The sequence below is a fragment of the Guillardia theta genome (genome assembly GCF_000315625.1).
Source record: "Guillardia theta CCMP2712 unplaced genomic scaffold GUITHscaffold_9, whole genome shotgun sequence".
Classification (NCBI taxonomy): Eukaryota; class Cryptophyceae; order Pyrenomonadales; family Geminigeraceae; genus Guillardia; species Guillardia theta.
Genome location: NW_005434665.1, coordinates 925747 through 937229, shown reverse-complemented (window position 1 = coordinate 937229; position 11483 = coordinate 925747). Strand labels below are relative to the sequence as shown.

The window sequence follows — 11483 nt, the reverse complement described above, 5'->3', positions numbered from 1 at the left end:
AAGAACACAAAAAAAAATTAAAAGAACAAGGTCAATTTAACAAGAGGAAAAAGAGGAAGAATGAGACAAGAAAAAGATGCTGATGGTCGATCAGCGGGATGATTTCCTTGGGATGGTTCGACTTCCTCTCTCTCGCCTGCTGCTGGAGTTTTACAGCGACAAGAACAGAGACAAGGGGAAGCATCTAGAGCAGAGGTCGAAACATCTCTCCTTCCTTTCTCCTCCCTCTCCTCGTGCCTCTCTTCCTCCCTTCTTTCTCTTTCTCCCTCGATCACTCTGCTTCTCCTTGCTCGCTTCCAGAAGGGAGGAGGGGAGGGGGAGGATGGGAGTCAGGATCGTCTTGATGCCTTACGGGAGGTTTCAGATTCGTCCAGCAGCTGAGCTGGAGGAATGGAAATCTTGTTTATGGGGGTACAAGACAGAGTGTAAGCATGGAGGAGCAGGAGCAGGAGCAGGAGCAGGAGCAGGAGCAGGAGCAGGAGCAGGAGCAGGAGCAGGAGGAAGAGAGAGAGGAGATGGGGCAAGGGGTAGGGGGAAAGGTTGTGGCAGGAAGCAGGCTTGAGAGAGGAAGAGACAAGGGAGAAGAGAAAGAGTTGAATGACTTGGAACCTTCATCAGGCCATTGCTCATCAGATCAAGAAAAATCAAAATCCTGTAAACTCTTCCTTCTTCACCGCCTCCTCCCTCTCCTCCTCCTCCTCCTCCTCCTCCTCCTCCTCCTCCTCCTCCAGACTGTGTTCTCCTCTTTCTCCTCCTCCTCCTCCTCCTCCTCCTCCTCCTCCTCCTCCTCCTCCTCCTCCTCCTCCTCCTTCTCCTCTGACTTTGTGAAGCGATTGCAAGTCGAGGGGTTTCTTCCCTCCATCCTTCATTTCGACATTCGACTCTCTCGCGCCCCCACCCTCGACCCCAACGGTCAGATCACATCGTCACTCCTCCTCCTCCTCCTCCTCCTTCCCTGCCTCTTTCTTACTATTCATCTGTTTTCAGAGGATTTCAAAAGAGCTCGTGAGTGGATCCGCACGACTGAAAGCGACAAATCACGAGGACGAGGAGGAAGAGGAGGAAGAGAACGAAGTGGAGGAGGAGGAGGAGGAGGAGGAGGAAGGGAGTACAATTTGCCGCATGCTCACAGTCTGAGTCCAGTCAGCGATCAGAGGGAGGAGGAGGCGAGTGAGCTGCTTGTTGCGTCTCAGACTGACGGAGGAGGAAGCAGGTTAGTGCGGAAATTGGTTTCACTCCCTCCCCTCAGCCAGACGTCTGGGGCGTGAAGGACCTGCTGCTCTCCGACCCCCTTGGCCTCCTTGCGCGCAGCGAAGCTCTCGCTTCCTTGCGCGATAGATCCTTCCTCCCCCAACCTCGCGAGCCGACGCCTGGCCTTCGAAAGGAGGAGGAGGAGGAGGAGGAGGAGGAGGAGGAGGAGATCACAGGTAGTTCTATGCTTCAGGTTTTTCTCTCTGTCTCAGTCCTCCTCCTCAGCTCTTGGCAGACTGGCTCAACTTCAATCGCTCGCTCCTCTCCTATCGCTCTCTCACTCTCCCCCCTCCCCCCTCTCTCTGCCAGCTCCCAGCACTCCCGCCGATATCAAGGTCTCCTCCTCCTCCTCCCCCTTGCTTCCCTAGCAAGTGACAGGTATCGCAGGCAGACGAAGGCGCCGCAAGGAGAACTCTGTCTCCTCTTCGCTCTCTCCCGCATCCTCCCCTGCCGCTGGCTCGTGGAGCTCGTCGGGCCTCCTATCTCATCAAGAGCTGGGAATGAAACAGGAGAGAGGAGGAGCAGGAGGAGGAAGCTCAACAGGAGGGACGTCCTACAGAACTCCAGTCTCCTCAAGCTCGAAGATGTCCAGCCTTGAGCATCGAGCGTGGCGAGAAGAACGAAGACAGATGGTGAGGGTGGTGGTGGTGGTGATGATGATGATGAGGAGGAGGAGGAGGAGGAGAGGGGCCTGACAAGATGCAGCATGCGAGCGAGAAGATCAAGCAGAAGGAGAAGATGATCGCGAAGGAGATGGAGTGGAGGTCGACCCGAGAACGAGGAGGAAGGGAAGGAGGAGAAAGGGGAGGAAGCTCTATTGCCATCACCATCTACGAGTATCTCTCCTCCTCCTCGCAATCTCCGCTGACGTCACCGCAGGGAGACGAGGCCTGGCACCCGCAGCGTGACGACGAAGACGCTGCGAGGACCCTCCTCCCCCTCCTCCTGACCTGCCGCCTCCTCAGGCGACGAACCAGTCGTACTCGTCATCCCAGTCCTTCACCTGGGGGGTCTCAGGGACAGAAGCAGAGGAAGAGACTGAGGAGGAGGAGGAAGGGACGAGGAGAGGGAAGGGATGAGGGATTTGTTGTTCTGCTTCACCTGCTCGCGTACGCGAGTTCTTGCTTTAGGATGGCCGAAAGCGAATAGACGAACAGGTCGCGCCTCCTCCCCCTCCTCCTGCTCATCGTCACTCCGCCGCCGCATTCTTCCGCCAAGTCTTCACCTTTCCTGCGATCTCTGTCAGTTCACTTTCGCAGTGCTGAGCAGCAGCAGCAGCAGCAGGAAGCAGCAGCAGCAGCAGCAGCAGGAAGCAGCAGCAGCAGCAGCAGCAGGAAGCAGCAGCAGCAGCAGCAGCAGCAGCAGCAGCAGCAGCAGCAGCAGCAGCAGCAGCAGCAGCAGCAGCAGCAGCAGCAGCAGCAGCAGCAGCAGCAGCAGCAGCAGCAGCAGCAGCAGCAGCAGCAGCAGCAGCAGCAGCAGCAGCAGCAGCAGCAGCAGCAGCAGCAGCAGCAGCAGCAGCAGCAGCAGCAGCAGCAGCAGCAGCAGCAGCAGCAGCAGCAGCAGGTGTGTACCAGGCAAGGGACGTCCGGGTTTCCACTCGATGCTCCTGACCTTCTGCGGGGGAGGTGAGGGGGGGGGGAGAGGAAGGTTCAGCAGAGGACCGGAGGAGCGAGCGGGTACTGCTTCAGGTCTGCCTCCCACTCATCCAACGTCCTTCCCACACTCCAGACCTCGACGTTCTTGCCGTGAGCTGGAGCTCCAGGGCAGAGGAGGAAGTGAACCTGAAGTAGTTCAGGCGGAGAGGAGATGAAAGGAGTAAGGCGAGGCGGAGGAGGAGAGATGTTGTTGTTGTTGTTGTTGTTGTTGTTGTTGTTGTTGTTGTTATTGTTGTTGTTGTTGTTGTTGTTGTTGTTGTTGTTGTTGTTGTTGCGTGGGATTGGGAGAGGAGGACAAGTGGAGGAGGAGGAAGGAGAAAAGTAGCAGTTTCTCCACCTTCATCTTCCTCAGGTTGTCGATGGATAGTCTCCCGTGAGTTCGCGTGTGCTGCGTCTGATTCAGCACGAGAACATGCAAGCAAGCAAGGGAGGAGGCGAGCCAGGTGGAGTGGCAGAGAAGTGCAAGGGGAAGCAGAGAGGGGAGGGGAGGGGATGAGAGCAGAGCAGAGCAGAGCAGAGGAGGAGGAGGAGGAGAGGAGAGGAGGGGAGGGGAGGAGGGGAGAGGAGAGGATGAGGGAACAGGAGAGGAGGAGAGCAGGAGGAGGAGGAGGGATCAGGAGAGGAGGAGGAGGGGAGAGGAGAGGAGAGGAGAGAAGAGAACCTGACGGGGATGTTGTCGCCAGCTGAAGAGTACTTGCGGCACCTTCACTCTCCCTTATGTCACTCCCCCCGACGGCTCGTCTCACCTTCCCGCATGTCTTCCCCGCATGGAAGAAGGAGAGCCAGTAGAAGTAGTCCACAGGGACGTCCACGTCTCCTCCCAGCTCCTCCCTCCCTCCCTTCCCGTCCCGGTACCTCCCTCCCGTCACCTGCTCCCCGTCAGGACTGCTGAGGAACGTGACTAGGACGGGCCTCAAGAACGGAGGAGGTGAGAAACAAGCCAGTCTGATGCAGAGCCGGCATCTCAATGAACCTTCCCCTTCGCATCTCCTCCGTTGTCAAGCACGTGTTCTGCCACTCGATGTACCTCTGCATTCCTGCTGCCACCGTCATTCTCAGCCAAGTCCTCCTCCCTCCTTCCTCTCTCCCTCCTCCTTTCTCCCTCTTCCTCCTCCTCCCTCTCCTCCTCCTCCCTCTCCTCCCTCTCCTCCTCCCTCTCCTCCTCCCTTCTTCCTCCCTCCTTCGTCCTCCCTCCTCCCTCTGCCTCCCCCTTGGCGCTTCTCCCCGTGGAGCAGGAAGACTTTCACCGGGTCGCTCCCATCCAGTCAGCATCGACTGGCAGCTTACACCATCCCAGCTCGCGTTCGCCTCCATCGCCTCCAGCATGACTGCCGACCGAAAACGTGACCATGAGCAGAGGGAACTACAAGAGGTGCTGATTCGAGTTTGGTCTCCTCTCGGGGAAGCGAGGGGGAAGAGCAGGAGGATTGTCGAAGAGCTGAAGGAGGAGGAGGAGGAGGAGGAAGGGGGGAGCAAGAACGAAGGAGGAGGAGGTAGGGGGGAATGGAAGGTAGAGGAAGGTGCAGTGACTCACTCCGATAGGCATCGGGATTGGATCGCTCGTCGTCGCTTTCCATCTGCGCGAGATACTTGGTGTTGACCTTCGATCTTCAGCTCCGCGGTCAAGTTGGGACGAGGCAAGGATATCGACGGAGAAGGGGAAGGGAGGGAAGGAGGGAGGGAGGGAGAGGGAGGGAGGAGGGAGGGAGAGGGAGGGAGGGAGGGAGAGGGAAGAGGGAGGGAGGGAGGGAGGGAGGGAGGGAGGGAGGAAGAGGGAGGGAGGTCACTCACAAGGCAATGGACATGGCGGCTCCCTGTCCTCTATTCACGCCATCCTTCCATGTGAGGACCTTGAGCGAGTGTTCTTTCAGGCTCGAGGCTGCTACCTCCTCCGCAGTGACCGGGCGAGTCCTGAGCTGCTTCACATCCTCGGGCTCTTCCTGGTGAGTGAAGGACGGGTGATCTTCCTCCTCTGCTGCTCGCAACTGCATGTTGAGAAGCGCCGGGTTCGTGCTCTCTCGATCTCCGTTGGTTCCTATCCGAATCCTCTTCTGGGGGGGCTGACCGTTGTTTGCTTCCTCCTCGCGGTCCCCGTTCCCCTTCTCCCCCTCCTCCTCCTCCTTCCCCTCCTCCTTGTTATCTGTGCCATTTAGATTTCTCCTCTCCCGCCTGGTGACCGTCGCATCCTCTCCCCTCTCCTCCCACTCGCAGGCCTCTACCGTCGCTCGATCCCCGAGCAGTCGAGCGAGCTCGAGCAGGAACTCGAGGCTGCCGTCCGAGGAAGCGTCGTCGACGCAGATGAGCTGGAGGCTGCGACCGTCTCCCAGTTGCTGCTGCATGATGCTCCTGACCGCCAGCGGCAGCCATGGCTGCGCGTTGAACACAGGCAGCAGCACTGACAAGCATGCCATGCTCCGATAGTGTGCCTCGTCCCCGCTCATATTGTTACCCTCATCCCCGCTCATCCTCGTGTGAAATTCAGCCGGAATGCGGCAGCAGTCGCATCGAGCATGGCAGCAGCGGCGAGAGAAGGAGAGAGGAGGAGGCGAACAAGGAGAGCAAGAGGGAGGGAGGAGATGATAGGAGCAGAGACATGGGGAGGAGAGAAGAGGATGAGAGCTGGGGGATCAGGAATGATAGAGAGGATGGGGGCGGTTGATCAATGGGTAGGTTTGTGTCGGATAAGTGTGTGAGAGAGACAAGTTGGTTGATGATGATGTGCTGGCGAAGTCAAGTATGAACAGAAAAGTGTCAGCAGAAGAGAGAGAGAAGTGAGGCAAGAATATGCGTCGAAGTAAAGGAGGTGAGTAGAGGAAAGCACTCAATCACGAGGACTGTTTCAAAGAATTTGGGTTAAAATGATGAAAAGAGTGCATTTGAGGCAGAAAAACTAATAGATCTACAACTTTGCTGAGAAAGAAGAAGAAAAGATGCAGGAAGGAGGATGTCGGCAGATGGGAAGGCGTCCCCCAATGCTGGTTCAGGACACGATATGTGTTGATGCGCAAATGCACTCGTAAATGAAAGTGACCTTTGTAAATAGACAATTCCAACGGCGGCATGGATACGAGCATGGGAACTGAAGTCGATGGTGCTGGAGCTGAGGTTCACCCGACACGAATACATTCTGAGGAACAAGCCTTTGTTGGCGAGCAAGACGAACCCCTTGCCGCTGAAACTGACAAAAAGGAGGCGAACGAGGAAAGCATGCAGGTCGACAGAGCAGAAGAAGTTTCAATATCGAAGCAGCACGAAGATTGGATTCGAAATGTCGAGGAAGTGATGCGAGTCGATCGAGTTAACGCTGACCTGGCTGCTGCTGCTGCTGCCGTTATGGACCGACCATCCCTCCCCCCCTCCGCAGAGGTTCCCCAAGAGAAAGGTACTCGATTCCCTCCCAGTCTCATGTGCTCAACATGGTACGTCTTCAGACTTGTCGGCGCCGTCCAGGCAAGCGCCGGAGCCAAGTTTGCCATCAGGAGAAGCCAAGGCAGAGGAGGAAGAGTCCAGCGATTGGTCGGACAGTGAGGACGAGAAGGTCGAAGTCCAAGAGCAAGTGAACCAGGAGTCTGGTGAACAAGATCTTGAGGTCTGCAAGGAGTGACGGCAGTGCAGGAGACGAAGATGGTTCGCATGCTACTGAAGCTCAACTGCGAACCAAGAACGAGGTTGAACCGCCGGTACCGTCCATGGAGGTCGCGTCTGTTGACGGGCCGATCGAACAACTCGGGAGCATCTCGGCGGTGGTGGATGCGAGCGTAGTGATTCAAGCACAAGCGGGAGTACCGGCGCTGGACGAAGGGGCGGTGATCTGCTTCGAGGACAAGACTGCTGTTGGGCTTGTCGCTGAGATCTTCGGGCCCATCTACGAGCCTTTCTATATCATCAAGTTCAGCAGGTGAGACGCTGCTGGGCCGATCGCTCCTGAGCTCTTGACTTCTCTCCTGACTTCTTGACTTTTCTCTCCCGCCTCCTACTACGCCTCCTCTCGGCTACTTCGTATAGCCCAGAGCACATGGACAAGGATCGGTTGGTGGTCGGCAAGGTTGTCTTCTATGCGGTCGAGAGCGCCAAGCCCGTTGACAGAGCTGTGTGTCAAGTGAAGGGGTAAGGAGGGAGGAGGGGGAGGGGAGGGTGACAGAATGCAGGTCCGACGCCTCCAACATGTTCGATGAAGAACCAGGAGAAGATGAAATCGAGTACAGCGACGACGAGGAGGAGGCTGAGGCGAAGAAAAAGCTCAAAGGCAGGAAGAACAAGAATCGATCGCATGCAAGCAACGGTGGCTCTCTCCTCCGCCGCTTCTCTTCCTCTGACTTGAACAGACTCAGCGAATCCGCAAGCAGCTGGACGAGGGATGAGGCACAAGGATTCTCGTCCAGCTCAGGCTGTACATGGCAACGCGGGCATGGCGACTGCGATCCCTCCCATGCCCCAGGCAGCCATGATGTGGCCAAACCCTGCTATGCTCGGAGCTGCCGCTTCCTACCCGGAGTTTCCGGGTAACCCCAGCTGGCAGCCCTTCAGGCATCCGTTCCCGCAGTTCCCCATGCTGTATCCCATGCCCCAACAGCAGTTCCCCCAGGTTCCTGGGCAGCCGAACCCTTACTACTTGGGGCAACCAGGAGGAGGAGGCTGGCAGCAGAAGCCGGGCTGAAGGAGGAGGGAGAAGGGATGGGGAGATACGACGACGACGACGAGGAGGAGGAGGAACGAGTTCATTCCATGTAGTTCTGCAGCATCCTCGGCCCCCACAGCCTGACGGAGAAATCATCTGACGCGGACGCCATGACGAAGTCGTTGTTGGGCAGCCACGCGAGCGAGTTGACAGACTGGTCGTGACCCACCAGCGTCTGCGGCCCCCATGAGCTTCTCGCACTTGTAAGCTAGCAAACCTTGATGAGCCTTCCGGTGTCGCGATGCCACACGCGTATGAGCCCGTCCTCACTCCCTCCCAGCTGTGAACACATCAGTGACATCAGGAAGAGAAATCTGCAGCATCTCTATCATCATTATCACCATCATCAATATCATTTTTACCATCATTATCATCATAATTATCATCATCATCTCTATCATCATCACCATTATCACCATCATCATCATCATTATCATTATCATCATCATTGACAACAACATCATCAACATCAACAACTCAATCTCGCTCACTATCAGCATATCTTGAAAGCCTCCTTCGGTGAAGCCCGTCAGGTAGCGCCGAAACTCATGTCCCCGGAAGCGCTGATGCGACGTGAGGGTCAAGAAGCAGGAGGGAAGAGGAAGGAGAATGAGGAAGAAGAGTGAAACAACGAGGATCTAGTCGAGAATGAAGAAAGAGCAGGAGCAAGAACGACAGGGAGGAGAAGAGGGAAGAAGAGGACGCGAGTGATAGCGAGACTGCAAGCAACTGGTGAGGAAGCTCCTAACCTGCACACAGGAGACGGACTTGAGGTCCCAGGTAACCAGCTCAGCTTCACCCTGCAGCTTCTCGATCAGAACCAGCTTGCGGTTCGCCCTTGCTCGCCTGCAGCGACAGGCAGGAGAGGAGGAGGGTGTGGTCGTCGGACATGAGCTTGAGGGAGAGGATGGCGGAGAGACCGTAGACCTCCAAGGCGCTCTCAGCACGTTAAAACTCCCCGGCCCTGCTCCTTACCGGGTTTGTGATCTGACGCACAGGATGGTAGGACGGGATGTGAGTGCCGTTGATCCTTAGCGACGTCCTCCTCGCATCCTTCACTTCGATCCGCTTCCTCGCATGCTCGCTCCTTACTTCCTCTCCTTTCCCCTCGCTTCCCTCTGAGCTCAAAGGCACAGCAGCCGAACTCCAGAGACTAACATCTCCTTCTGCAGCTGCGGTCAACAAGACCCTCGTCCTCCTGCTCCACTTGCTCTCCTTCCGTCCTATCCTCACTCCCCGCAAACATGTCTTCCTCCCCTCTTCTCTCCCCGCTCACCAAGCGCATCTGTCGACCCAAATCTTCCATCCTGTTGCTTGGAGAGGAACTTGGCATGTTCGTCACAGATCTGGTAGATGTCGTATACATTGATTGTCTGAGCGAGACATCAGACGAGGGGGGAGATGGTAGCACAGGTCAAAGACCTGCTCAGACAGGAGGGCGACGAGGCTCGAGCCATCCGAGGAGCATGCGAGCGAGTGTACACTCCTGCGCCCCGTGAGACAGAGTGGGAGAGTCTCACGAAACCTGTGCTCAGTCCACAGCACGAAGGAAGGATTGTTCGACCGTCTGCTCTCCCGCGAGATCTGCCAGCTGTCAATGACAAAGCGGAGGATGCGGAGGATACCAAGAGATCCCAAGCAAAAATGTCTTCGTCTCCTCCTCCTCCCAGGCAGTACCAGGTCCCCGCAAGCCACTCCACGCAGCTCAAGGGCTTCCTCATCTGCGCGGCTAGAGGGACCTGCCGGCCTCCGTCACTCCTGCGCTTCCTCGCGACGCCAACCTGGATGCCACTGGGAATGTTCCAGGCAGAGATGCGGCACGAGTCAAGGCCTGCACAGACAACCTGAAGCGAAATGAGCCTCTTGCGTTGCGACTCGAGGGATGGGGAGCAGAGATCAGGGAGGGAGATGACGAAAGGACACGGCAGGAGGTAGGAAGAGTTGGACCATGCTCTCGTCGGAGCTCCATGCTCTGAACAGCAACATCAGACAGGTTGACCGCTCACGGCCGATGACTCACATGCTGCAAACTTGAAACCCATTCAAAAGGTTGAGCACCAGCCCCTCTCGGGATTGTGCTGCAAGAGATATTCAGAGGAGGTCGAATACGAGAGGACGGGCTTGCATGAAGCTGCTGCTGCTGTGGCATCCGTTGGCACTGACCAGGACACAGGTCACTCAAGTCTCCCCGGAAGCTCCCGAGTCACCTAGAAGCTCCTGGGACGACCAGATCGCCAGGTTTCCATCCTTGGATGCGGTAGCGAGGAATCTGCCTGAAGGAGAGAACTTGCAAACCCAGACCTCGTCTCTGTTGAGAAGCATGAGGGCAACAAACATCTCAGCTCCTTCTCACTTGTGGAACTTGATGGTTCGATGCAGACCTGCACGACTGTCACGGAGGGCGTTGCAGCATGCGATTTGCTACATAGCAGACTCGAGGGGTCGAAGGAAAGGTCATCCAGCAGCGACAACTCGCTCTGCCTCGTGTAAGGATACCTTGACCATGATGTCAGCAGCTCGAGAAGGAGCTTTCTGAATCAGAACTCACAAAGATTTTTCTCGCTGGTAAATCTGAGCCTGAAGCCAGAAACATGAGCGATAGCCAACCCCGAACCACTTCATATTCCTTCCTCGCTTACCACTCTCCGTCCTCCTCATCTTCATTTCCCTTGCCCTCCCCTGCCTCCTACTTTCTCACCTGATTAACTAGTTTCCACAGCCTGTCTCGCGGCAAACGCATGTGGGCAGGGAGGCAGCTCAAGATCTCCTCCAAGACGAGGAGACGAGAAGTGAAACCCTTCGCTCCCCGTCACTCCCGTCACCTCAACAAGCTCATTCACCGCATGCCCTCCCGTCGTGCTGATGTCATCTTGTGACAGCATTGCCGCAAGCCGCTGGCTCTCCTCCCGCCTCCTCTGGCTCAGAGCATTAGGCAAGACGTGATCCTACACGGCAGCGGATCAGGAGGAAACAAGCAGCAGCTCGGGGCCTACATGAAGAACCTTCTCAGCTCCCTTCCTGTCGTTAGAGTGAAGCTCTTCCAAGAAGAGCTGATTCGCAACCACAAACCTGCAAGCTCTGAGCTCATGGTCAACAGCGCAAAGCACATACTTGAGGCTGGTTGACGCCCAATCCTCCCTCTCAAGCTCGGACAAGATCTTTCTCCACTCGCCCTCCATCACATCTCTCCTCAACGCCCGCAGCTTCTCCCCCTCACTCTGCAGCATGACTCCGGATTCTCGCTGGAGGCACAGCGAGCTCTCGAGGTAGCCCATGCCCTGCAAGGCCTGAAGGATGAGACGCACCATATCTTGCTCGCCTTGCTTCAGCATGCTCCGCCTCGCTTCTTCTCCTTCGCTCTCCCGCACTACTCCTCCTCTCAAACTCAACACCCGTCCTCTCCCTGCGAACAACTCCATGCATATCTGCTCTTCCCTCTCGCAGCGTGCATGAGCGACGGGAAGACGGCCAAGAGCCTTCCTGACATGCGTCCTTGTGTCGCATGCCGACAGACAGAGGAGGAGGACGAAAGCTTTCAGGCGAGCTCGAGCAACTTTCATCCTGAGCGACGCAGCTGTTATCGCCCTCCAGCCATCTCGCTAACATGAAATGAGAAAGAATCTCTCTCCATTCCCTTGAAATGCAATGCTCACTCACAACTTGCTGACATGCTCACTCATATTCATCTCATGTGCCCTGCCCTCTCCGTTCAGCTCTACCCCTGCTCCAATCCCCTGGTGGAAACCACCACTGCTTTTCTTCTCCCTCCTCTCCTCCATTCGTTCTTCTTTCCCTCCCCTCCACCTTTTCATTCTCCCTTCCTCTATCATTCAACCTCATCATATCTCATCTCATCTCATCTCATCTCCTCTCCTCTCACTCCCTACTCTCATTACTCT

General features: G+C 56.5%; 3 protein-coding genes across 3 annotated transcripts; 1 reads left to right on the top strand and 2 right to left on the bottom strand.

Moving 5' to 3' along the window:
* Window positions 1–2212: 2212 nt before the first annotated feature.
* GUITHDRAFT_157129 (hypothetical protein) lies at window positions 2213–5317 on the bottom strand (the record flags this gene model as incomplete). Its single annotated transcript, XM_005839251.1, has 10 exons — window positions 2213–2254; window positions 2353–2430; window positions 2477–2481; window positions 2823–2865; window positions 2913–2990; window positions 3828–3943; window positions 4154–4234; window positions 4441–4514; window positions 4698–4957; window positions 5126–5317. The coding sequence occupies 10 exons, from the start codon at window positions 5315–5317 to the stop codon at window positions 2213–2215; spliced, it is 969 nt and encodes a 322-aa protein (XP_005839308.1).
* A 649-nt stretch (window positions 5318–5966) lies between these two features.
* On the top strand, window positions 5967–7563 carry GUITHDRAFT_102227 (hypothetical protein; the record flags this gene model as incomplete). Its single annotated transcript, XM_005839250.1, has 6 exons — window positions 5967–6288; window positions 6338–6478; window positions 6522–6804; window positions 6912–7013; window positions 7055–7188; window positions 7232–7563. 6 exons carry the CDS (start codon window positions 5967–5969, stop codon window positions 7561–7563), a joined length of 1314 nt encoding a protein of 437 aa, XP_005839307.1.
* Window positions 7564–7624: 61 nt separating this feature from the next.
* On the bottom strand, window positions 7625–10892 carry GUITHDRAFT_102226 (hypothetical protein; the record flags this gene model as incomplete). The annotated part of the gene is made up of 19 exons (XM_005839249.1): window positions 7625–7759; window positions 7802–7864; window positions 8076–8147; window positions 8334–8384; window positions 8560–8750; window positions 8861–8957; window positions 9007–9070; window positions 9110–9168; window positions 9210–9323; window positions 9366–9428; window positions 9532–9556; window positions 9605–9662; window positions 9792–9892; window positions 9938–9965; window positions 10010–10080; window positions 10133–10161; window positions 10283–10381; window positions 10425–10529; window positions 10587–10892. The coding sequence occupies 19 exons, from the start codon at window positions 10890–10892 to the stop codon at window positions 7625–7627; spliced, it is 1731 nt and encodes a 576-aa protein (XP_005839306.1).
* Window positions 10893–11483: the final 591 nt, after the last annotated feature.